The sequence below is a fragment of the Pteropus medius genome, unplaced genomic scaffold (assembly GCF_902729225.1).
Source record: "Pteropus medius unplaced genomic scaffold, Ma_sr-lr_union100, whole genome shotgun sequence".
NCBI classification, from domain to species: Eukaryota; Metazoa; Chordata; class Mammalia; order Chiroptera; family Pteropodidae; genus Pteropus; species Pteropus medius.
In genome coordinates this window covers 27,310,712-27,335,628 of record NW_024349801.1, presented here as the reverse complement: position 1 = coordinate 27,335,628, position 24,917 = coordinate 27,310,712, and the positions used below count along the sequence as shown (strand labels likewise).

The 24,917-nt window shown below is 43.6% G+C and overlaps 1 protein-coding gene across 1 annotated transcript in view; it reads right to left on the bottom strand.

Annotated features, from left to right (window-relative positions):
- EHD4 (EH domain containing 4) overlaps positions 1–24,917 on the bottom strand; it is a 66,802-nt gene that overhangs the window by 10,103 nt on the left and 31,782 nt on the right. Inside the window, exon 4 of the mRNA XM_039888442.1 lies at positions 6,588–7,000. Coding sequence (XP_039744376.1) covers positions 6,588–7,000 — 413 coding nt within the window. The remainder of the gene's footprint in view (positions 1–6,587; positions 7,001–24,917) is intronic.

The following is a 24,917-nucleotide window of genomic DNA, read 5'->3' as shown; positions in this document are numbered from 1 at the left end:
CCAGGCTCAGACCTGTCCCGCTCTGTGGCCAGCCCCAACTGAAGTGGGAAGTCCCACAGGTGCTCAGTTTCCCATCCACAAGGGCTTCTGACCCCCAAATCCTCCTTCCTGAAGCTCAGGACTGGGGCAGCTGCCAGGCCCCGTAGGGTTCCCTAAGGCTACCTCACCACCTACTAGTGTGGAACCTCGGAGCTTCCAGGTCCCTGCTCAGGGAAGGCTGACTCTCTACCCAGCTCCTGGCTCCCCTAGGATTGGCGCCCTATTTCTGAACACTGCCTGGTACTGGGGCCTGCTTTATCTGGGCTGGACTGTGGGTGTGTACACCTGCCACAGCTCTCCACGCACTGCCTAGCACCTGCTCCCTGACCTCAGCCCTCACTGTGTTTAATGGCTAACGACTGAGGCTGCTGGATAATGGGCCACCTTTGGACACTAGGCCTCTGGAGACCTGATATAACTGGGGCAGTTTCCGTGCCAGGCCTCAACTCCCTCCTCCTCTCACCTGCCTAGTGCCACCTGAGTCATGACCCTCAGGTGGCTTGCTCATGCTGGAGGCTGCTCTTAGCCTCAATCACCACCTCTGGAAGTTCCAGTGGCCTGTTTTGTGGAAGTCTGTTATGCCGTCTCTGCATGGCCACCCACCTCCTGCCCTGCCCTGGGCATCCTGAGACAATAACCTAGGTCACATCTAAGAAGCTTATTAAGTTACAAGGCAAATTGTAATCCTTAGAATCATGGAGTTTTAGCTCTGGGTGGAAGGGATCCCCTATGTCTCATTGAATCCTGGTTCCAGGAAATTCATATGACTTACTCAAGGTCACACAGCCAGTTAGGAGATGCAGAGCCGGCACTAGCATTCAACTGCCTCATCCCTATCTTTATACAATTAATTGCTTTCTATGGATTAAAAATCTTACTGAAGCTGTTAAAAATCTGGAATTCAAAATGAACTGCATCCTACAGAACAATAGTGTGGAAAACTCTGAGGCCTGGCTTCTGATTGTTCCTCACAGAAGCCAGGAAGGTCACTCACCCCCACTCCCCACTTCCCCATAAACGGTATGTTATGACACATAACACAATAAACACCACAAAGAATGTGGGTAAAGACTGCAATCATCTGGCAGGACGGCACCTTATAATTTTCTAAGGACTTTTGGTAAACAGAGGGCACAGCCAGGATAGCTGAAGTCCCCAGTCAACTTCAGCAAAAGCCTTTATGTGTCAAAGGTGTCTCTCCAGATAAATGCCAGACGGAGGGCCAGACCAGGTGATGGTCCCTGTGGAAGGAGGTGAAAACGGTCTGAGATGTTCTGCTCTTTATAATGAGAGAAAACCAATTGAGAGAAGAAAAACAGGAAGGAGAAGATGAGGGAGAAAGAGGAAAAGAGGGAGGCAGGGCGGGACCCGGCGCCAGAAGGCCAGGGTGAGGCCCTGCCACCAGTGCCCACTCGCTGAGCAATTCCAGGAGAGGCGTTTGACCCTTACTCATCTGCAAATGGGAAACTGCAGCTCTTACCTCACAGGGCTGTTATGAGAATGAAGAAGTCCTGGATGCGAATGCACTCTGTCCACTAGAAAGAGGAGTGAAAATACTACTTGTGATTGACTAAGATCAAAGACCAGCAGCTGGAGGGGTGGCGATGCCAGAGAAGGCTCGTGGCTGTTCAGTCCTTACTGAGTAATTAATAAACTCTAAATATTTGAATAGTAATATGATGAGTTTGGGTCCCATGTGCTTCATTTACAAGTGAAGGACATTGAACCCTTGGGGCTTTTGAACATTCTTATCTTGCCTAGCTTGCCCTTTTCCATGTTTATAACTGGAAAAGCCCCAACTTGTCCTGTGGTGATGACTGGGGATAAATCAAATGGATCAAAATGTTAATTTTTCTCTGGGTGAATAACTCAGAAAGAGATGTCCTCCCTTTAAATGAACATAAATTTATAGTTCACATGTACTCTGCCACAACCTTGTTAATTGTGTCCAGTGACAAGTGTTTATATACTCTGAAGTATGTGCTCAGAGTGACATTGGATACATCCACCATGAGCTTGCTCATGGTCAGCAGGAATGAAAACACTCAATGGAATTTGGATACTGGGAACAGTTTGGGGAAAAGTCAGGGTGGGAAAACACAGCTCTATACTGTGCAATCTCCTCGGCAAGCTTAACACAACCTGTTGGAGACTCGTGTCTTTGCAGGCCCAACTGGAAGCTTACACTGAACACCTAACGTCAGGGGATCAGCACATTTTTCAAATGGGTTTATGATGACATAAGAAATTCAGTTCACAAACTAAAGACCCAAAAGATGAACCCATGGGTTACTAAGAGTGTGAGACTGAGAGAGGCAGAGAAAAGCAACTGATAGGTTCCCACTTGAGCAGGGGTTTGTTATTCTGTTGAAATCAAAACTGGTACCGACAGCACGTGTGATTCTGAACAGCTCAAAGGGGACTTGAGGGCCTCACCCAGTCATTTGAGGTCAACCTTCAAAGAGAGAGGCTTCTCTACGAACATCCACAGAGACTCAGGGCTGCCCACTGGGCTATTTTTAAAAGCCCCGTGGTGGCCTAAGCATTAAAGGGATCATCATCACCCACTGTAGAATGACTCTCACACCCTAGCCTGGTTCCATTTGGTGAATTTCAAAATGTCTAACTTCTCCACAGAAGGAACTGACAGTGCAGACAGACCGGAAAGCTGGGCTCTGCACATTACATGTGACCAAGAAGAGAACACATTTTGAAGATGAAACTAAATTCCACAGAACTATAGTGAACCCCCCAAATCACTGACCTCTCCTTTTCCTTCTCATTTTCAGTTGTTCCTCAAATGCTGACTTATTTTTTTGTTGAGCAAAGATCTCCAAGTGGGTGGGAACCTTTTCTATGCTTAGGAAACATTTACAAAGGGTGAAGTCCGATAGCGAATGGGCCTCAATTTTTACTTTTGTTCATTTATCCCATAAAATACTCTCATTTGGGGTTTGTAGGAGCCTAATTTCTTTAATTTGGCTATTTTAATTATAGCTGAATACAATAAAATTATATTTTCTAAACCCTTTTTCTGGGCTTTCCCCAAATAAACCCTGACTGGCATCTCAGATTGTGAACAGTCTTCAAAAAATGATGTCTACTAATACCACAAGATGTGATCTTTGAGGCTAACCAAAAAACCCACTTCAAAGGTTTCCTCTTCTTTAAAATAGAGAGTTGTGAAAAATACATATAAATAGAAGAATCTGGGAAATCATTAAATTTCAAGAGCTATTTGGTAAGAGTGTCATTTTTATGACACCTCGAGTTTGATTCCTGTAAAACTGGCAGGACATAAATGATGCACTTGTTTTATTTCTGGATGGGCCATGAATTCTGCCTAATTATGGTGTTCTATAAATAGACATGCCCCAACTCAGATCTGACACCTCCTCGGTAACATCTCAAAACATCCTTTGCAGGTTTTCAAAATGTCGGCTTGATAAACCTCTAAACTTCTGTAGGGTTTTGATGGGTGGAGAATTTTATAGAATAAACAGAATGACAGATTAATGCAGAAAGCAAGAACATACATAGTAAGGAGTAAGAGATGCTGGATTTCAGGTGAATGCTTTCTGGCCCAAGGAGTCAGACCGACTGGGGTTTGAATCTGTATTTTGTAACTTATAGGCTGTGAAGCCTTGGGCAAGTTACTTCAGCTTTCTGAGTGTCAGTTTTCTTGTGTGAGAAATGAAGATAGTGCCCAAGTCTGTGCTGTTATTGACAGGATCAGACAAAATAACGTGTAATGTAAACCGTTGAGCTCCTGGAACACTGCAGACCCTTCATAAGTGCTGGTTTGTAAAAGGAAAACTGGGTCAAAAGAAATAAAGATTAATATACCAAAATTCAAGAGCATTTTTAATAAATAAATACAGCAAAGACAAAAACTTAGGTGACTTTTTGCCCATTTAAGCAACAAGTTCACAAATGGCCATAAAACTGCAGATGGTGTAAAGTGGGTGGCCTCGAAGGCCATTGTGCTGAGTTCTGCTTCTTATCTGCCCGAGACTGCTTCCTGGCCCCCTGCACAGCATGGCACTGCCCCAGGAGCACACTGGCACTGAGAAGCTCAGACTGGAATCATTGGTACTTCAAACATGTTCCTTTATGAAAAGGAACAAGCCAGATACTATTCTCAGGGGGAAAAAAAAAGACAAGCTTTTTTCCTAGACGTAAGCTCAGCAAGTTGACCGCCCCCTGTCCCCCAGCCCTCATCTGCACAAGAGCCTTCATTATTCCTGGTGTCAGTACAGAGCAGCATTCTGTGTCTTTCTAGACCCAGGCCATGCTGGGCCATCCAGAAGGCCTAATGCTCAAGGATGGCAGGAAGTCTCATGGTGCTTGACACTCCCAGGGAGCTCTTGGCTCTTTATTTAATTATATGACTGCGTCTTAAGTCATTAGGCCTCAGCAATGACTGGTAAATTAAATATGTCTGTGGTCATTTAAAAATAGTTCCAAAAATTTTTGAGATCTGCAGAGGCTATAACATAATTTACCAGCCTTGGTCATAAAATAATGTTGGGTATTGTGTACCCTGAACGTTAAGCTCAGCTGTATCAGCTGGAGAAGAGAAATACCACATGCCAAGCGGTCACTGAAAGGGCAAGAACAGACTTCCTGCCACAAATTATTAGGCTCAGGACAAGTAGGAGAGAGAAATCATTTCGGGAGAGCTGCAAGCAAGTGGACTGATAAACCGGTTAGCAAAATTATCTTGCAGAATTGGAACAAAAGTAGCTGTGGTTCTAGAAAGGAAGTAGCTTGTACCAGGAAGAAAGGATAAAGAGCAGTGACTCACAGGAGCACCGGTGACTGTAGAGTAGCTGAGCAATATGGGAGGAGAAGATGAGCACACACCAGGACAGAAGTTGGGTAGAGAGGAAAAGAGTAGATAGAGATACTGTACATGAGGCCACAGCAGCCGGGGAGGCCTTTTTGACACAGGAGAGATTCTGCTGTATGAGCACACTGGCATGATGACAGAGGCTGCTGAGAAGAGATAAAGTGTTGGAAGGCAGCTCACCTGCCCAGTGGTCACCCTCTGTGAAGTCCTCAGAGCACACTGTCCACATCCCAAAGGCACACAGCTCACTATTTTGTAACAGGAGTTTTGGCACACACCCCGCCCCCACCCCCCACCAGAATAGGCTCCCCGGCCTTGTCCTGTGGGTGCTGAACAACTGTTGGATGAATGAGGCAAAGTGGTGAAGGCATGCTTGGCCCCAAAGCCAGACCAGAACACACTCACTGAACAGCAAGAAAATCTGGGAGGGGACATGGGTTCTTTGCCACCAGAAGACAAGGGGGAAGTGAGCTGACATCGTCTCCTGACCAGGGTACCAGCAGATTAGAAGAGGGAAGGCCAGTGGACTGGTTTTAGCTGAAGAAATGAAGCCAAAATAGAAGGGTAGACTGCGATCCAGGAGGGCTGTTGGTCCTGGCTTTGTCACTGACAGATTAGGTGACCCTGGAAAAATCATTTGTCCTACTTTGTCCTTGTAAGATTAAGGAGTCAGGATAGACCGCTGGTTCTCAAACTCAGCTGCTCATCAGAATCACCTGGGGAGCTTTACACACACACACACACACACACACACACACACACACACACACACACACACACACACACACACAATTTGGAAGCTCGGGCACAGCATCTAGAATTCACATTGGTTAACGCTACTGGGTACTTCTGAGGATCACTGGGACTAGATAAACTTGGGAGGCACTTCTGGTGTTAGAGGACAATGATTTTATGAAATGCGCACATATTTTTAAAAGAATAATTTTTCCTATGCTTTTCCTTAGTGGGGTCATGTGCTTTTCTCTCTCCAGAGACATGACAGAACTGACTCTACTACTGGAGGGTGGTCAGCAGACTACCACTCACCCCTGCTGGGCACAAACTCCTGGGGCTGCTGAAAGGTTCAGCTATGAAGTAGGGGAGCCAGGGCCACTGTGTGCACGCTCACAGGCCACAGCTCAGAATGGGGATAGGGTGTGACCCCAAAACCAGTTAGTTAAGTTAGGCTGAACCAACCTTCCTCCCATGGTTCCTCTGGGTCAAGGCGGTGACATCAAGTTCTATACCTTAGGCATAGAGTGACTAGTGGTGGCATTTCAGCACCCCACCAGTCCTACCAACACTACCTCTCTGCAATTTGCTGGTTACGTTCCATTTTGTCCTAAAAGAATAGCAGCTTCCAGGTAGAAAATGCATCGACTCGTCCCTGTGCACCAGGAGTTACGCAGAGCACGTTGCAAGCCCTATCACCCTGAATCCTCACAAGCACCCTGTGATGTGCTCTTCTTAGCTTCATTTTACAGATTAGAAAACGGGTTTGGAAAGTTTAAGTCATTTGCCCAAGATCACAGAGCGAGGAGCCAGAATCTAAACAAGGCTTGAGGCTCTCTTCTGACACATGACAAGTTCTGTTCCCTAAGACTCCTGGAATGGGCAACCCATCCTCACTTTCTTTTAGAGAGGAGAGAGTGGGTCCCTTGCCTGAGGCTGCTGCCCCAGGTGTTTGCTGGCTTACCTTGGCCAGCCTCGCGCGCTTGATGAGGTCATTGAGTTTGCGCACCGCTGCCTTTTGGGGAAGGCTCTGGATGTCTCTGAAGAGGTCCTGGGCCTCGGCCTCGAAGAGCCGGCGGTTGTCAGTGTTCTGTAGGGGCTGCGCCCAGAAGGAGCCGATGTAGACGCGCAGCACCTCGGGGGTGTTGATGACCTTGCCTAGCGACCACATGAGGGCCCCATAGACGCGCATCAGCTGCTGCGTGTCCACTTGGTCGGCCTTGTTCAGCACCACACGGATCTTGTCATCCTGGCCCCGGAAGGCCTTGATGGCCTCTGAGAACTCGTCCGAGATGTCCAGTTTGTGAGCATCAAAGAGCAGGATGATCCTGTCGACCCGCTCAGCAAACCACTGCAGGACCTGGCAGAAGTCGTACCCTAGATGGAGAGAGGGGCATGTTGGCACAGCCGCTGCTGCAGGAGACACACTTCCAGGGAGGGTCCTGTCTCCACGCTAGAGGCAGTGGACGATTCAGGACCTGGAAGTCACCTCGAATGGGGCTGCCTGGGTTGGATGCATTTAATCAGTGATGGGGATCCCGGGAGCCTTTCCATGGGAAGAAACAGAGAATAGAAAGGGGCTCATGGACAACGCTTACTTCCATATCTGTAATTTCATTTAGTCCTTACCAGTCTCTTATTTCACCCAGCACTGTCCTTTTGAGCAATGGAAAAACTGATTGGTGGCTCTGTAAAACTGCAGGCCCTGGATCGAAAGCTCTTCTGTCAAAGTCTAACTTTTCTGAAAGTACCAAAGATGGAGAAGGACAAAAACCTGGAGGCCACTTGGAATCCCATGGGGTGTCCCCTAAGCACAACAAAAAAGGAATCGCTTTCTCTTAACCCAAGTTTTTAAGGGTGTTAAGGAGGCCAAAACTGTGACCAATATTTATCATTCGGACTATTTATATCTTAAGGATGTTGTAAATATCTTTAAAAATTATGTCTTATAGCCATTCTGTGCCAATTTCTTTTTTAAAATGGCTAGGCCCACAACAGATTCTGTTTAGTTTGCTTTGGCCACGTACCAATATGCTCTGAATCATGCAGCTAAATCAACACTCCTCTTAGTCTGTGGTCAAGACTTTCAGGCATTTCCCCAGGGAGCAGAGACCCATGAAAGGCAAACAAGAGGAGGCCAGTCCCACAAAGTTTATTTTTAATTTCAATCTGATTAGCTGTGGAATCAGAGTCTCAGTGCAGCCCAATCAGAGCCCAAGGGCACCTTTCTTGACTCTTGATTTAGTGCTTGCATCTCTTTTTAGATTTTGAAAACATCCAAATGCATAAAAGTCTAGAGAATCATATAAATGTTGATAGACTCATCAGGTAACTTTAATAAATTTTGACACTTCAGATATTTTAAATAATTTAAGTCTAGTTTATTTTCATAATGAAATACCATACAGCACTGAGAATGAACCGATGATAAGATTATCACTGTCAGCGAAGGTAAGTCTCCAAGAAAATTGGTGAGTAAAAAATCAGTTTGAAAGGGTATATACAGTTTAACATTCATGTAAAGCACTAAAAAAAACCCCCAAAACAAAAAACCCACAAAGCAATATACTCAACAGCCAATGGATACATACTGAAGCACAAATACAAAATGTTACCACCTATTTTGGGATATTGGGAGTGAGGGATCTAAGGTGGATGAGAAGGCACCTAGAGGAGAATAACCTATTAGGCAGAAATAAAAGGGGTCCATGCATTAAAGTTTTCATGAATTTAAAGAACAGGTGTAGGGGGAGCAGTTGAACAAGCAAACTGGATTCAGATACATTTTTAATAAAAAAACCCAAAATGTTTAGCAATGCTGAAGCCCCCTGTGTACCCTTTCCAAGCCCTTTCCTCTACCTCCTCTCAGAGAAAACCACAGCCCGAATGTGGTGTTTATCGTCACCATGTGTGTTTGGGTACTCCCGGGTCACGCGCTTCACTTCTCTATTCTGCTTCGCTGTGGCACTCCCTGATTCCGTGGGGACCAGGAAGCAAAGGTAGTTCTCAGAATATGGGCCGGAGTTTATTTTCATCGCTGACAGCAGCCAGGTTTAGAACAGAGAAAAATCAAAGACCTATTGATTGGGTCGCACAGTAGAATGTAAAGATTCAGAGTTAAGATTTCACTCCGAGTTATCCCTGTGAGGCCAGAACAAACTGCCTCCCAAGGTAACAGTAAGTGGTTCTGTCATTCAAGACTGACTTATGGACCAGAGAGCCCCAGATGCTGGTAGTAGATCCTCAGCAGATGAATGAAGGTGCTGTTCCCTGGGAGCCGGGAAGACACTTTGCAACCACCCACCAGAAGGATCTGCATGTGAACTTGCTTTTCCAAAAGGGATGATCGACTTATCAGTCTAATCCAACCCTTTCTCATTCAGTCTCCTTCGTGACCAAAATTGGGTAACTGAAGGCTCAGAAACATGAAAGAAAATGCTGTGTCAGTTGTATGCTGGAGTGGACACGAGTTGTGTTTTACTGCACACCCTTCCTATGGAGGGTGGTCCTCATGGGCCAAAGAAGCTGCAGGTGTGGCAGATAGTCCCTTGCCCACTTGTTAGCAGGTTGTGGTACACACAGAGGATTTAGAATCAGACAATCTCCTTCCACCAGAGTGGGGTGTTGAATTTTAAGGGAATGATGCAAAACCATAGGGAGGATGAGAATTTATTCATGGTGGAGGTGGCTGAATTGAGAGTCCAGTGGTGGTGGCTTCCTAACCTAGTTTTTGAGCCTAGTTCTCCAACCTTCCAGTTAATTCTATGAATGACCTGATCTTCCAAATATCCCTTTTCTGCTTAAGTTAGCCAGAATCAGCTTCTTTGGTTTGCTTCCAAGAACCACAATTGGTAAATAATTTTTCCGACATCTGAATATTTTTGAACTCTGGATGCCTCTTACAGTCAGTGCCAAAATAAACTTGCCACCCCTGTCACTGTCACCACTAGTGCATGTGCAAATTTAGCCACACAGACATGCATCTCTTCCTCCGAGGGCCAGCTGTGTTGAGCGGTTGGCCTTGATAGCACTGCATGTGTTTAAACTTTAACTTCAACTTGGGTTCCTAATAGTTATTTTAAATGTCTTTTAAAAAGACTTCATTCCAATGCTCCAGTGCAATGAAAAGCTACTGATAACAGAGCTGCCATATATAAGTTAACCATATCCATTATTCATCTCTGGAGGAGTGACTGCATGTACATATTTTCTTGTTTTAAAGTAACAAGAGCTCGGTAAAGTTTAAGAAGTCTAGGTACGTAGAACTGTGTCACTGAGAAGCTGCAAAAGGATTGCTTGTCACACATCATGAAATGAAATCAAAGGTGAAAAAATCACCAAGTATCTCAGGAGAAAGCAGAGAATTATCAAAGCTGGGAGAGGTTTGTTTGCTCAATCCTGCACCCCTCCCCCCCACGCAAACAGTTTTTAATATTATTATTCAGTGGCATCAAGTATATTTATGCTGTTATGCAACCATCGCCACCATCCATCCCCAGAACTGTTTGCATCTTCCCAAACTGAAACTCTGTACCCATTAAACACTAACTCTCCAGTCTCTCCTTTCACAGTCCCTTTGCAACCACCATTCTTTTTGTCTATGAATCTGACTACTCTAGTTACCTCATACAAATGGAATCATACAGCATTTGTCTTTTTGTGACTGGCTTACTTCACTTTAACATAATGTTACCGAGGTTCTTCCATGTTGTAGCATGTGTCGAAATTTCCTTTCTTATTAAGGCTGAACAGGTCTGCTCATTTCTTTTATCTTCATGACATAAGATAGGCACCAAATACCAAAAATTCCTGGCTGATTTTTAAGAAACTATTTAAGATATGATATTTAGTCTGACTGAATAAAGGCAGAAGGAAAACAGTGATCTGAAGGACCTAGAGACCACTGATTCTCAAAGTGTGGTCTTGCATCAGAACCAAATAAGGGGCTTGCTAAAATTTAGACTTCCAGCTGCTCCCTAGAACCATGGAATTTAAATCCCTGGGGTGGGCTTGGTGATCTGCATTTTATAAGCTCTCTAGCCAATTTCAATGCCTGGTAAAGTTTAAGGATTAATCATAGATTAATATCAAGGCATGGAAGGCAGATACGTCTTTGTTATTTTGGTCAGCAAAACAAAACACACTTAGTTTCTTTTGATTTTAAAAAGTTACAAATATATGGTTAGATGGTGCATCACTGAAATGGGGAAACAGAGAATTTGAATCTGCTTATTTGAAGATGGCTTTTAAAATTCATGAAAGCTCCCTTATCTTTGCTCATGCTGGGCCTTGGCTCTGGCAAGCCCTTCCCCTCTGGTTTAGGACTTAGAAATCTAGCCCAAACCGTCTTCATTCCTTAAAACACCAGGGTGCATCCTGATTAAGTTACATACTACTTCTTTAAGCCCCAATTTTCTCATTTGTAAAATCGGGTTACTAAGTGATTACCTGAGAAAATGCTTTTAGTGTGCTTAATATAATGTCGAGACTTAGTAAGCTTTCAATCAATATAAGCTATTATTATTTCTGACCCTCTCCCCTGTTGCAGGTGAACTCAATTGCTCCCTCTGCCAAGCTCCCAGAGCCCTTTGCTTGTGATCATACCACTTTATTCAGTGTGTTATCAGATGGATGTATGGGGTGCTCTCATTAGATCATAAATTCTTTAACCGCAAGGACGATGTCTTCTTGGTTGCACAAGACGGTGGTTATCAGTGTGGTCTTTGGACTTAGACTGCTTGAGATCAAATTCTGGCTACGTCACTTACTAGTTCTGTGACCTTGGGCAAGTGACTTAACCTCTCCGTGCCTTGTTTTCTCATCTGGAAAAGGGAGCTAAATATAGTATTCACATACCTTATCGTGCTGCTGAGTTAATATGTGTGAAGCATTTAGAAAGCTCTACAAAATGTTATCTACTAGTTATTTTTAAAATCTTTGTATCCAGTGCCTGGTGTATGGTGGGAGGTACAAAAAATGTTTGTTAAGGATGCCTGGCTGGGTGAAGTATAGTCTGTAGCCATGGAAAGAAACAAAATTAATTAGCACAAAGGTAACAATACAATGATGCTTGAGCCAAGTGAGAGCACCAGTGCTCAGAAAATAGCTAACGGAAGATGCCGACTGAGCAGAAAACCACTCATATTTTATAAATAGAGATAGAGGACGCACAAAGACCCAGTAGCCTTTCTTTCCTTGTTTGTTAAATGGGCAGAGTTCTACCAGTTGGTCTTAAAGACCTTGGGTCATACCTAAAATAAATCTATGATTCTATTGCAGACACCTCCTGGCTTAGGAAAGTCCTGCATATACCACAACTGGCTGGGATAACTCAAGGCATGCACTGTACTCTATAGGAGGAGAGTAATGAATTTTCCTGAAGATTCTGTTTGAGGGTAGTGAGGTCCCAATTAACACAAAGTAGATCTATGATGGAGCTACCAATTGAAACAAGGTTGAAAACCAGTGGTCTTTAGACTGAATGTGGCCCTCAGCTGCTGTTTTGTTTGGCCTACACAGTGTCTTTGCATTTCAAGTTGGCTGTCTTCAGTCTGGATATGCATTATTCACCTGGTGCCCACTTCTGAGTGGAAATACTATAGCTCTGATGCAGCCTTAGAGACCAAAATGTGCCCTCTGAGAAGCCGCCCCAGCTCTCCCTGGCTCCCACACGGGTCTCAAAGCCCCCTGGAGAACTGTATCATGTGAGTTTACAGGCATTTCCCCAGCTGGGCCGCGTACGACTCTGAGGGCAGGGCCCCCTCTGACCCTGCTCGCTCCACCATCAGAATAGTGCTGACCAAGAACAGATCTTGGCAAATGCTTCTTGAAGACTGAATGTTTTCTGTGGAAAAATGTGTCCAAAATTCCCAGAACTGGCTTTAGATAATCTTTCAGAATACGTCTCTCTGGAAATTGGAAGCACACTAAACATCTTGGAATTTAACAAGACATTTTAAATACAAAAATTAAAAATGGAATAATTAATAATTACCAAGTACTTAGGATGTGCTTGGAACTGTTGCTGAGGGGCATAGTTCTACAAAACTGAGGCTGCTAACTTTACCCATAATACCCTCAAACTGGAAACAATCCAAATTTTCCTTAGTAGGTGAATAGATAAACCGTGGTACCATCTACACAGTGGAATACTACTCAGCAATGTAACAACGCAGGTGAATCTAAGAAACATCATGCTGAGAGAAGACAGACACCAAAGAGTACATACTGTACAATCTCGTGTAGTTTAAATTCTAGAACAGGCAAAGCTAAGCTACAGTGACAGAGAACAGATCAGCGGTTGTTTCTGGCTGAGGGTGGGGCTGAGACTGACTGCCAAGTGGCATGAATCAAGAAGGAACTTCTCAGGGTGACAGACGGTTTCTATTTCTTGATGATGACGGTGGTTACCCGAGTGTGCAAATCTGTTAAAACTCACATTTAATTAAATGAATGCATACCCATATGATTAAAGTGCTATACTTCCATAAAATTGACTTAAAAACTAAAAAAATAAGAAGGGAAGAAAAAAAAAAAGAGAGAAAGAAAGGGGAAGAAAGAAAGAACCCAAGGCTGCTAAACTAGTTTAAAGATATACACCTCCACCAACTGCTGAATGGACCCCGAAGCTGAAATCTGTCAATCAGGGGACCATGTAACTAATCCGGCTGGATATGGAGTTGTACTTAGCTAAAGCAGGAGTCCTATGCTTTAGTTGAAATCAGTCTTAACCAAAGAGGTTAATGTGAAATTTGGCTCGTCCACTGGAACTTTTGAGAGTTGTGTTATTTCACATCTCCTGCCCTCTGGCCAAGGTGATAAGAGAGCCTCCTCCCATGATGGATTGGGGACGAGAATGCTCTAAATTTATGGGAGTCATTCCAGCTAGGCAGAATGCAACCTGGCCTGGGCACATACAAATCTGGGTGTGTATGTGAACACACGTGAGCATGCATGTGGGTGTACTGAATGTATGTATACATGAGCGTGTGTGTGGAGGCCATAGGAATCAACATAATAACGGAATTGTTCCTATGGTGCTCAATCTATTTTTAAAATTTATTCATTCAATAATAGACCTTTCAATTCTATAAGACCTTCCAATGGAACTTTTATTAGTCTGGAACAAAAGAAGGATGTAATCAGTCCAATGTTTAAAAATATAGTTTCTATCTTAGCAAAAGGACCCCAAAGCTATATAGGTTTGGCGGCTGGAAAAGAGAATCTATCCTGCAGAAGATCCCAGCTTGGCATTCTTGGCTCTGTGTTCTGGGAACAAAGGGAGGGGGCAGGAAGGAAGGGGCCCCTTCCACCCAATCAGAGGCTTCCCGTCAAAGCCCCCATGGAAACTAGTCTTCATCCCGGCTGAAGAGACCCACCAGGAAATGGCATCTAAGGTTAGAACACTGGCCTCCTAGCTCAGGTAAATACACAGCGGGGGCCCCGAGGAAACAAATTTGGCAGACTATTTTTAATAGAACAACAGAGAAGAAAAATACTTCAATTTCTTCTCAGAGCCAAGTTTCTAATTACATGAGTTTTAAACAAGATGCGTGTTAACAAAAGGATTCAAGATAATGGAGGATAGCCAGAACTGAGGCCAGGTTCTCCCTGCCATGCTTTTAGCTCCATTCTTGGGGTGGACAAGGCCACTTGCCCAGCTGGACACAGCCCGAGACTCTGTTCAGACCACTCCTCTTTGGCGGGGACCCAGCCTGCCCCTCCTGGAGCTAGCAGCTCCTATTCCATGCTGGGGCACTCGTACCTCTACCCCAGCACTTACTGTGTGGGTCTGTTTGTGGAACACTGGCACGAAGTTTCAGTTAAGCCAGAGGAGTAAGTTCTAGAGATCTGCTATACGACATTGCGCCTGCAGTTCACAATACTGTATTGTACATTAAAAAATTAAAGAGAGTAGATCACATGTTAAGCGAATATAATAAAATAGAAGAAATTTGGTTTAATGAAGTGAATAGACCTGGACAAGAAGTGCAACTGAGTTTTAGCAAGTTAGAGGGGTTGGTTGCTTAAATAGTACTGAGTTTGTAAAAAAAACCCAAACCAAACCAAACCAAAACAAACCATAAAAAGGCCATTACTAATTATAGGAAGTACAAATCATCTCAAAATAAACATCAAATATCTGGGATCACTCAGGTATTAAATATATGTTTTCAAAAATAGGCACTTCAGTTAAGAATAACAGCTGCTTCAGTTAAACATGTGCAAGGAGTCCTTGTATTGTTTCCAGGCTAAGTTTACTTTGCAACTGAAAAAGGTAGGTTTCGAAAATGTGATTGGGTTGATGTAGAATGATAGCTAAAAATAAATACTTGTAGCAAATATTTACCAAATTCTCTTGACATTCCTACACTGCCCTGAGAGCTTTATATCAACAGAATCTCCTGTAATCCTCACAATAACCCCATGAGGCAGCTATTATTATTATCCCCATTTTGCAGGAGAGGATACAGAAACTCAGAGAGGTTAAATAACTCACTCAAGGTCACACAGCTATTTCCAAGGGGAGCCAGGATTCAAAACCAGAGACTCTCATCCCAAGCCCTGTGCTTTTTGTTCATTGCACTGCCCCATATGTACACCAGGATGGTGGGATTAGAGATCATTTTTATTTTTTTCTTTTTGATCCCTTTTTAGTTTTCTAAGTAATCCACAATGAATATATACTATTTTTGTAATAAGAAATAAGCATATTGTCAAAATTATTGGTCCATAAGTGACTGGGTGCGATTGAGGAGGGTGCTCCTTTTCTTCTATAATGGTGTTTATAGCTAGGGGCTGGATTTCTAACTGCTTTCCAGCCTATCCCACCTTAAGAAACCCTGAGGGTGAGTAGTGTCTTTGTGACTGCACAATCTCCTGGGGGAAGAGCAGCCCCAGTCAGCTGTGCTTGCCAGAGCAATGGGAACAAGCTGTGTGAAAATGAGTCATAGACCTTTAGCTCCTGCTGCCCTCTGTCCCTCTCTCCTCCTCTCTCGCCAGCTCCCCTGCCTCCCAGATGACCAGACACAGTTGGGACCGGATGGGGAAGGGGGCAGGCTCCTACTGAGTGTGGGGAGGTACTAACACCAAACCCCATCCTAGAGATCAAGACTGCAGAGAGGTCAAACACGGTGGCCTCCACATCCGCACTGGTGTCCTCAGTTCATCTCTTTTTTGTGGACCGGGGGTGGGGGGTGGTGGGGGGTGGGTGGTGTGTGTGTGTACCTAAAAGTATTCAGTTGGTAATGGCCATCTCTTGGAGAATGTAAGTGGCTACAAACAGTCCCTGCAGTCCCCTGCCTCACTGTGCCTGGCCTGAAGGAGTTTGGCCACTGAACATACCACAATTTAGATAAAATCAAGGACTGAACCTGTCCTGGGATGGGCTTGGTCTTCTTTATTCTCTAGCTCATCTCCCCACTCCATGTCCCTTTGGAATTCTGTCCAAGACTCTGTGAATTAATTTTTCTGTTGCCTGTTTCCTCCTAAAATAAACAAACTAATCTCACAGCCTGTCTCTCCTTCCTCTGGAGGATGTTGTGAAGATAACGATGGGGCAGATCGGGGCCACGTGACCCTGAAGGCCCCTTGCATCACAGCTTCATGCCACATCATGGATGGGAACAGAAAATCTATACTTGAACATTTAGCCCAATGAATGCTGCTATTCCTGGCCATGTGACCAAGTAAAAGGGAAAATTGAGTTTCATATCTCATTTTCCATCTCAGATTAAAAATCAGGTTAAGAAGCAGGTCCAATTAAAGAGGACTGAGCCCTAGAAAAAGACAGGAACATTACAAGGTATTTTAGGCTCTTTGTGAGAGAGAGAATTTTTGTGAAAATCCACCAAGAAAAACCCATAAGTCCTGGAGCCTGGCTCAGCATTTCACTTTGCTGGGCCGTAGTTTCTACATCAGAGGAGTCAGATGATCAATAAACATTCTTTCCTGACATAGATGGTTGTTCTGAATATTAAGCTGTTCAGAAATAAAAAGTCATATTCTCAGGAAAATCAATTTAGTGTCTGTATAGTAGATATCAACTAATTACAGTACCAGCATAAGAATATAAAATTGTTTAGGGGCTACAGGACTACTCGATGACTAAATCTAAATAAAATTCCCAAGTAGCGAGTTTCATTTTATTATACCCATTCCACTGGACTCATGTACTATGGCATTTTGGGTTGGTTTGAAGGTCTTGCATGTTTCCACAGGGGTAGTTAGTTGCCCTGAAATTTAGTTTACTTGTCCTCCAATTCTAAACAACTCTATGCTGAAAGAAATGAGCAGAGAAAAAGTCACAGAATTTGAGACTTTCAAGGATGCTTAAGAGGTCATCAGGTTCAACTTTCTATTATTATAATTAATGGAATCCAGGAATCAGGTCACACACATGGAAATTGCCCATATCTCATTTTCAAGTGGGCTTTGTGTACCTCAGGCAAGAAAGTGGCAGACAATAGTCTATAAATCAGTCAGTTTGTACTTGCATCGGATTTTCTTGAGGCAAAATGCCAGTGGTATACAGACTCCACCCGAGGGTGAAGAGGCCAAATATTTACAAACAAGGCTTCGATGCATCTTGTCATTTTGAGGCTCGGAAGGGCAAAAGGACAATGTTTCTTCAAGCCACAATTAAAAAAAAATAAATGTTAAACCAAGAAGTTGACAACTTTGGGATTGACAAAGGGCATGTAAGCACCTTCTGACCCTGAAAACCCCACCTTGCCCTGTTCCCTCTTTTTAAACATTCCCAGTGTTGCATGAGTGTTCTGTGAGCATTTGGACAACAGCTTGTCATGAAGTCCAGCTCCAGCAACTAACGTATCAGCTGAATTGCTCCTAAAGCCAAACTATTACTCAGAATTAGTTATTTCTGGGTCTATGTCACAGATGGAAAGATAGATCAAGTCAGTGAGGACCATGTGATTCCACATGAGTTCCTTATTAAAAAGAAATAACTCACTTATTTTACTAAAAGTCATTGTAGTTACCAATAGTATTTCAAATAGTAACTACCTCCAGAAATCTTTTAAAAAGATTTGTCATTACGAAAAGATGCTCAATCACACTAATAATGAGAAATGAAAATTAGAATTATAATGAGATGCCATTCATTTGTCAGATAAGCAAACATAAAGCAAAGATAAAGAAAAAAAATGTTAATGCCCTGAACTGGGGACGATATGCAGAAAGAGGCACTTCTGCGATATTGGTGGGAAGGTAAAAAGGTACATCATCTAGAGAAGGCATTTGACATCTGCTACACAGTAAAAAGTCCACGGTTTCTTTTGATTCATCAGTTCCACTACTAGGAATGTATCTTATAGTTACATTTGCACATTTCTGTGCAAACTGTATATACCTGCAGAGTATGTGCAAAACTATATGCACTGTGGCATTGTGTAACAGTTAAAGATTACAAATAGCCAGAATGTCATCCATCTAAAGGATACCAGCTATTAATGTTGGCACATCTATATGACGGAATAAGAAGGAGGCAGCTCTAAAGTCTAGATATGGATGTGTTCCAAGATTTACTGCTAAGTGGAAAAATCTTGGTGCACAGCAGTGTGCAGAGAGTCCTCCCACTCTGGGAGGAATCCCGAGAAACTGCTGACAGGGATTGTCCCGGGAGAGGATATAAGGGATGTGGGGTGGGACAGACACTCTTCCCTATCTAACTTTCTATAACTTGAATTTTTTGTCCCAAGCACGTATATACATTTGCACAAAACGGTGGTACTCCTGAAGGGTACCTGAAAAGGTAAAAGGCTGAATCGATGGCCTGACTTGTGCCTTGCGTCGTGATTTGAATTCAAACAGAAGGTGGTTTTGAGAAAGAGACTAAAAGAATCCAGGAGAATTTCAGGTTTCTTGAGGAAACAGCACATGTGAGAAATATCCCCAGGTACAAGGAAGAGGATATTGACAAAAGAGAACTGGAAAAGTGACAAGAGCTGGGCCCTTTGTCCCAGGAGAACACCTCCCTCAGATCACCCTCTTTAGCAGGTTTCCCCCCCCCACTCCAGCCCTCGCCTGCATTCCTGCATTCTCCTGGCATTCTTTCCACAGCTCTGCTGTCAAGTCCAAATTTTTTCTTTACCACTCCCCACCTCCTTTTTTGGGTCCCTGGAAGAGCAAGGTCCTTGTCTGTCTGATTCTTAGGACTCGGTCACCATCTGCTCTCCCTGGGGAAACTCTGGAGCACCTGGCTGAGCTGATCCTGTGATCTTAGTCAGTCTACTCCGGGACCACCCCAGTTCCACGATATAAACAGTTATTCAACCACCAATTACTTACAGGAGTCTACGCTAGATGGTGTATACACCTCGTTTCATTTTCAAACAACCCTGGGAAAGAGAATGCCTTCACTTTCTAAAAGTGTAAACTGAGGGTCCCACACCTCCAGGGACCACAGTGAGCTTACCTGCACCTCATCACCTCCTCTCTGCTTCTATGGAAAACACAGATGCCCTGAAAGTGACACTATTTTAAGTGTTTCCATATCCACCATCTTGAGATGCCTACCCGCCAAACATGACGCCTACCTTCCATCTATACTGTGGGTCCTCTTATTCTCTGCATGCTTCACGGCTCATGTCTATGGAGCACTTAGGTATTTATACAGACTATTCAGATCCCCACAAGATCCCGCCCTGTGAGGGAAAGTACCTTTTCCCCATTTTATAGTGGAAGAAACTGTGGCTCACAGAGATAGAGTAACTTGCACAGGTCACCCAGCTGGTGAGTGGAAGAGCAAGGAAAATGGGAAAATGTCTCAGGCCAGCGTTTCTTTACGTTGTTAAACTGCTCCTCTCCCGCCTGGAGCCCTGCATTTACAATGTCACTCCCACCTCCTGTCTGGGAGTCCCCCATTGGTGCACAGTGATTAGGAGGAGAGAGCTTTTGCCACATAACAGTAGGGATAGAGGCTGTGTAACAAGAATGCCCCCCATTATAGCAGTGAAGTTTTTAAACATTTGAAAATGTAAATGAGAAATCTTTTTAAAATTCCTTATTTTTCTTTAGAGGTTCCTAAAAACCCTACCTGACAAAGAGGTCTAGAATGGTTTGAAGTGCTCGTCCATGGAGTGAAGGCACAGGCAGAGAACAGCGGCATCAGACCAGGACTCTGTCAGACACCCACAAATTTAATGCAAGAGTGGTCACACCCATGGGGTAAAGTTACCTCTGCCCCGCTTCAGAGCTCTCACCTGGGAGAGTGCTGGTTCGTCCCAGAGCCCAGCCCAGTGCTGGGCTGCACCTCACCCCACCCAGAGACCCCTCTCTCTCACTTCCATCTTCTGTCCTGTCCTCCGAAGGCAGCATTCACACTGGTGAAATGGAGACGTGGAACACAGCTCAGGTCTGTTTCGGTCAGTTTCTCAAGTTGGAGATGATCTTTGCTTTCACTTGGTTTGGGGGTGGCAGAGAACATAGAAGAATGCAATCTCAATAATACCCCAGATTCCTCAAGTGGGGAACTACTGCACCAGAGCCCCTGGGCAGGCAGCTTTCTGGGCCCACCTCAGGACCCCCCAATAATTTGTATAAGTTGTGTATAAGTTGAGGCCAGGAAGCAGTGTATTAACAAGCTCCCTGGAACCTGAGAATCGCTGCTCTAGGCTTCATTCATAGCCTCACTGACTCAAGGGCAGAAGGGGAGTAGAGGGGAGAGAGTGACCTGAGAATGGGTACAACAGAAGAAGAAATGACAGTGACTGCCTGAGGTCAAGGGAAGAGAAAACCAACCAACCAAACAAACCGATAGAAACTGAGAGGCAGACCCAGTGCTGGTTTTGGTATTGCCCAGTAAGAGAACACCTGAATGTTCATAGTGACAATTTTGCATAATCAGGAGGTTATAAAAGATAATCCTTCAATGGCTTCCTGTTCCTCTCAGAATAAAACCTGTGTGCTTCTCTAAGGTGAACAATTCATATCAGCAGGCCCACCCAACCTCGGACCTCACTGCCCACCACTTCTCAGCTACTTACCAACCTCCAGCCTTCCCCGGAACCTGCCAGGTCTTACCTACCCTCTGGCCTTTGCCTTCAATGTCCTTACCCAACCCGCTGCCAGGCTGGTCCCTTCATCCCTTCATTCTTTAGGTCTGAGCCTAAATGCCACCCTCAGAGACCTCTCACTATCCATCTAAAGTAGGAATGCCCCTGCTGTGGGACTCAGAAATTGTTTCCTTCAAGTCTTCGTTTCAACTTGCATTTGGGCTCAGTGTGTGCTCCAGCAAGGCAGACACGGGGTCTATCTTGTGGTTGCTAAAACTAAAGTGCCTGGCATCTGACACATAGTATGTGCTTAAGAAATGGACCAGAAAGCATCTCCAGAGTGTGGTGTATGGCAGACATTCAATGTAAGCAAACCTCTTCCCTTTTCCAACATCCGTTGAATGAAAATGCAAGATGGTGTGCAGGATGGTCTTTTTCAAAGATTACTATCAAAAATCACTAAAGCGAACCCCCATGAGATTCGGTATTTGTAGAGGAAAACCATCAAGTACATGGAAACTTGCCCTACATGGTACCCTTCCCCAGTGCTGCCTTCTCAGTATGTGTGTGTGTGTGTGTGTGTGTGTGTGTGTGTGTGTGTGTGTGTGGTGGGGGGGGGTGCAGGAGGATGGAGAGAGGTGGGGGAGAGAGAGAGTGTGAGCGAGAGAGACTCTCTTGTGGTTGATAGCACATGCTCTGGAAATAGACTATCTAGTTTGAATCCCACTCAGCCATTTACTAGCTTCTTTGGTTATCTTAGTGGCTTAAACAACAACTTATTATTTTCTCTGGTCTAAGGGTTGACTGGGCTCAGCTGGGTGGTTCTCAGATGGATAATGGATGGGAGTTGAAGTCGAAGCCATCTGAAGGATACACTGAGCTGGCTATCCATGGTGGCTTCTTCACTCACATCTGAGCTGGGCTAGTTGGAACAGCTGGAGGATGCCTGAGCCCCATTCCTCTCTATGTGACTAGTTTGGGCTTCCCTCACAGTATGGTGGTCTCAGGGTAGTTGAACTTTTTAGATGGCAGTTGGCTTTCCCAGAACAAACATGCCAAGAGATCTAGGTAGAACCTTCGGGGATTCTTATGATTTAGACTTGAGAAGTCATAAAGCATTACTTCTGCTGATCAGAAGTGAGTCAGAAGGCCATCCCAGATTCAAGGGGAGGAGGCTGCACCAGGGCATGAATATTGGGAGGGGTGGTTCATGGTGGTAGGTGTGGTGGGATAAGCAGGCAGCTTTTGAGACTAGCTGTCACATTTGCTTTAGGACTGTGGGCAAATTACTTAACTTCTTTGTGCCTCAGTCTTCTCTCCTATAAAATGGAATAATAGTTCCTACCTCATAAAGCTTTTGTGAAGAGCAAATGAGTTAATAACATATGAAAAGCACTCAACAATGCACTGAGTATTAGCTATTGTTATACTGATCAAAAGAGTAAGGAGCAACCCTTTTCTGATTAACCTTTGTATCCCAATGTCTGTAAGCTGTTTTATGATAATGAGCTGCTCTATATAGAAGGTAAGAGAAGTGAACCTCTCTCGACTCCCCCAAAATTTTGTTTTTCATTTAGAAGTCTAGGTAGGTTTAAAGTTTGAGTAGAAAAGGTCATTCTTTAAAATATCAACAAAAATGAAAAATAACTGCCAGGGCTTGGCAAATGCCATTCTGAGTCACAGTAATGACGGCTCAGATTAGGGGCAGAAGCAGCAACACTGGTGTGGAATTTCCCGTGGCAATGACGGAAAAGGAGCCTTGAATGTGTTTGTCAGCAAACTTCCCCCAAACAAAAAGAAACCAGGATTTCCTGTTGGAGGCCCAAGAAACAAGTGATGTCCAACACCTCACAATCCAACCTCAGACCGGCCTTAGCACTGATGGGAAAACAGGATCTGCCAACAAATCACTAGGTTGGCTCCGGCTCTGCAGATGGACGCTTTTCTGTTGCTGCCAAGTCCAAACAAAGCTCAGAGACAAGTCACTGAGCTCGAGCTCTAAATATAAAAATGGCTTCATGATCCAATTGAGCCTATGAACATATGTTCTATTCCACAGAATTCTCTACCACGTCATTCTCCACTTCATTCCCATCAGTATTCCACGCAGCCTTCAGGACAAAACCATGGTCTCCTGACATGTGCGCCTACCTGCCATATACTCTTGTCCCAGCCATGTGCACAGCTAGCATTCCTCCAAAGGGCACTGGGCTCACATGTCTCTCCCTGATTTGCATACCCTCTTTCTGCCGTCTAGGAGAGAAAAGTGATAGTAAGAGCTGCCACGGTTATCTTTCCCTTGACTATGTACTGGACAGGTGCTAAGAGCTTTACTTTCTCACCTCACTTCATCCTCCCCTATCCTGTGAAGCCCTGACCTTGCTGGCTGATGGGTGCATCTGCAGACTCTGATCAAGAGCCGCTTCATAAGGTCAGACATACAGGTCAATGAAACAGAACTGAAAGTCCAGAATTAAACCTTTGCATTTATAGCCAATGAACAAGGGGATCAAGACAATTCAGTGGGGAACATAGAGGTGACACTTGAACAACATGGGTTTGAACTGTGTGGGTCCAATTACATGCAGATTATTTTCAGTAAATACGTACAGTACTGCAAATGTATTTTCTCTCCCTTATGATTTTCTTAATAACATTTTCTTTTCTCTAGCTTACTTTATTGTAAAAATATAGTATATAATACATATAACATACAAAAGATGTGTTAATTGGCTATTATGTTATTGGTAAGGCTTCCTGTCAACAGCTGGCTATTAGTAGTTAATTTTGGGGAGAGTCACATGCTACACACAGATTTTTGACTGCCCATGTTCAGCCCCCTAACTTCCATGTTGTTCAAGGATCAGCTGTATTGTCTTTTCAACAAATGGTGCTGGGAAACTGAATATAAGCATACAAAAGAATCGAGTTGGAACCTAACCTCATGCCATATAGAAAAATTAACTTAAAATGTATCATGACTTAAATGTAAGTGCTAAAACTATAATCCTCCCATAAAAAATATATTAGTAAATTTTCATGAGCTGGGGTTATGAAAAGCACAAGTGGTAAAAATTAAAATAGATAAATTAGGCTTCATTAAAATTAAAAACTTTTGTGCTTTAGATAACACCGTAAAGTAAAAGACAATGCAGAAAATTAGACAAAATATTTGCAAATCATATATTTGACTAGTATGTAATATACGGAATGCTGAAACTAAACAATAAAAAGACAAATAATCTAATTTAAAAATGGGCATGGGATCTACATACACATTTCTCCAAAGAAGATATATACGTGGCCAACAAAACACATGGAAAAAGGCTCAACATCATTAGTCATCAGAGAAATGCAGATCAAAACCACAGTGAAACACCACTTCATACTTACTAAAATGGCTCTAATCGAAATGACAGTGTTGATGAGAATGGGGAGAAACTGAAACCCTCAGACACTTTTGGTGGAAATGTGAAGCGGTAGAGTCACTTTGGAAAAGTCTAGCAGTTCCTCAAAATATTAATTTAAATATTGAGTTACCATATGATCCAGCAATTCTGTTCCTAAGTATATTCTTGAGAGAATTAATAACATGTTTTCACGAAAACTGGTACATGAATAATCGTAGCAGCATTATTCGTAATAGCCAAAAAAGTGGAGATAACCCAGATGTCCGTCAATTAATGAATAAAAAAAAATGTGGTAAATCCATGCAATGGAATGCTATTCAACCATAAAAAGGCATGAAGTCCTAATACATGCTAGTACACGGATAAACCTTGAAAGCAGTGTGCTAAGTGAAAGAAGCCAGACACAAAGGCCACATGTTGTATGATTTCATTTATATGAAATGTCCAGAATAGGTAAATCTATAGATACAGAAAGCAGGTTAGTGGTTGCCAGCATCTGGGGGGAGGAGGAGAATGGGTAGTGATCGCTAATGAGTACAAAGTTTCTTTTTCGGGTGATGAAAATCTTCAAAAATTGATTGTGGTAATGGTTGCACAACTCTGTAAATATACAAAAAGCAAACAAAAAACCCAAAACAAAAAACACACACTGAATTAAGAAAAAAATTAAAGAAAAATGAAATCTTTCCCTGGAAAAAAAAAACCCACAAAAAAAGGGAAGAAGAATTCTTTCTCTTAGAAGCTTTGCTGACTCTGCCTACCTCCCATCCCCCACTGGAGGCTATTGGGTCCCTCTGCTCACTGCACATCTTGATCAGAACTTCTGTAATATACGGGGCAAGAGGGCTTGTTTGCAGGTCCATCTACCCC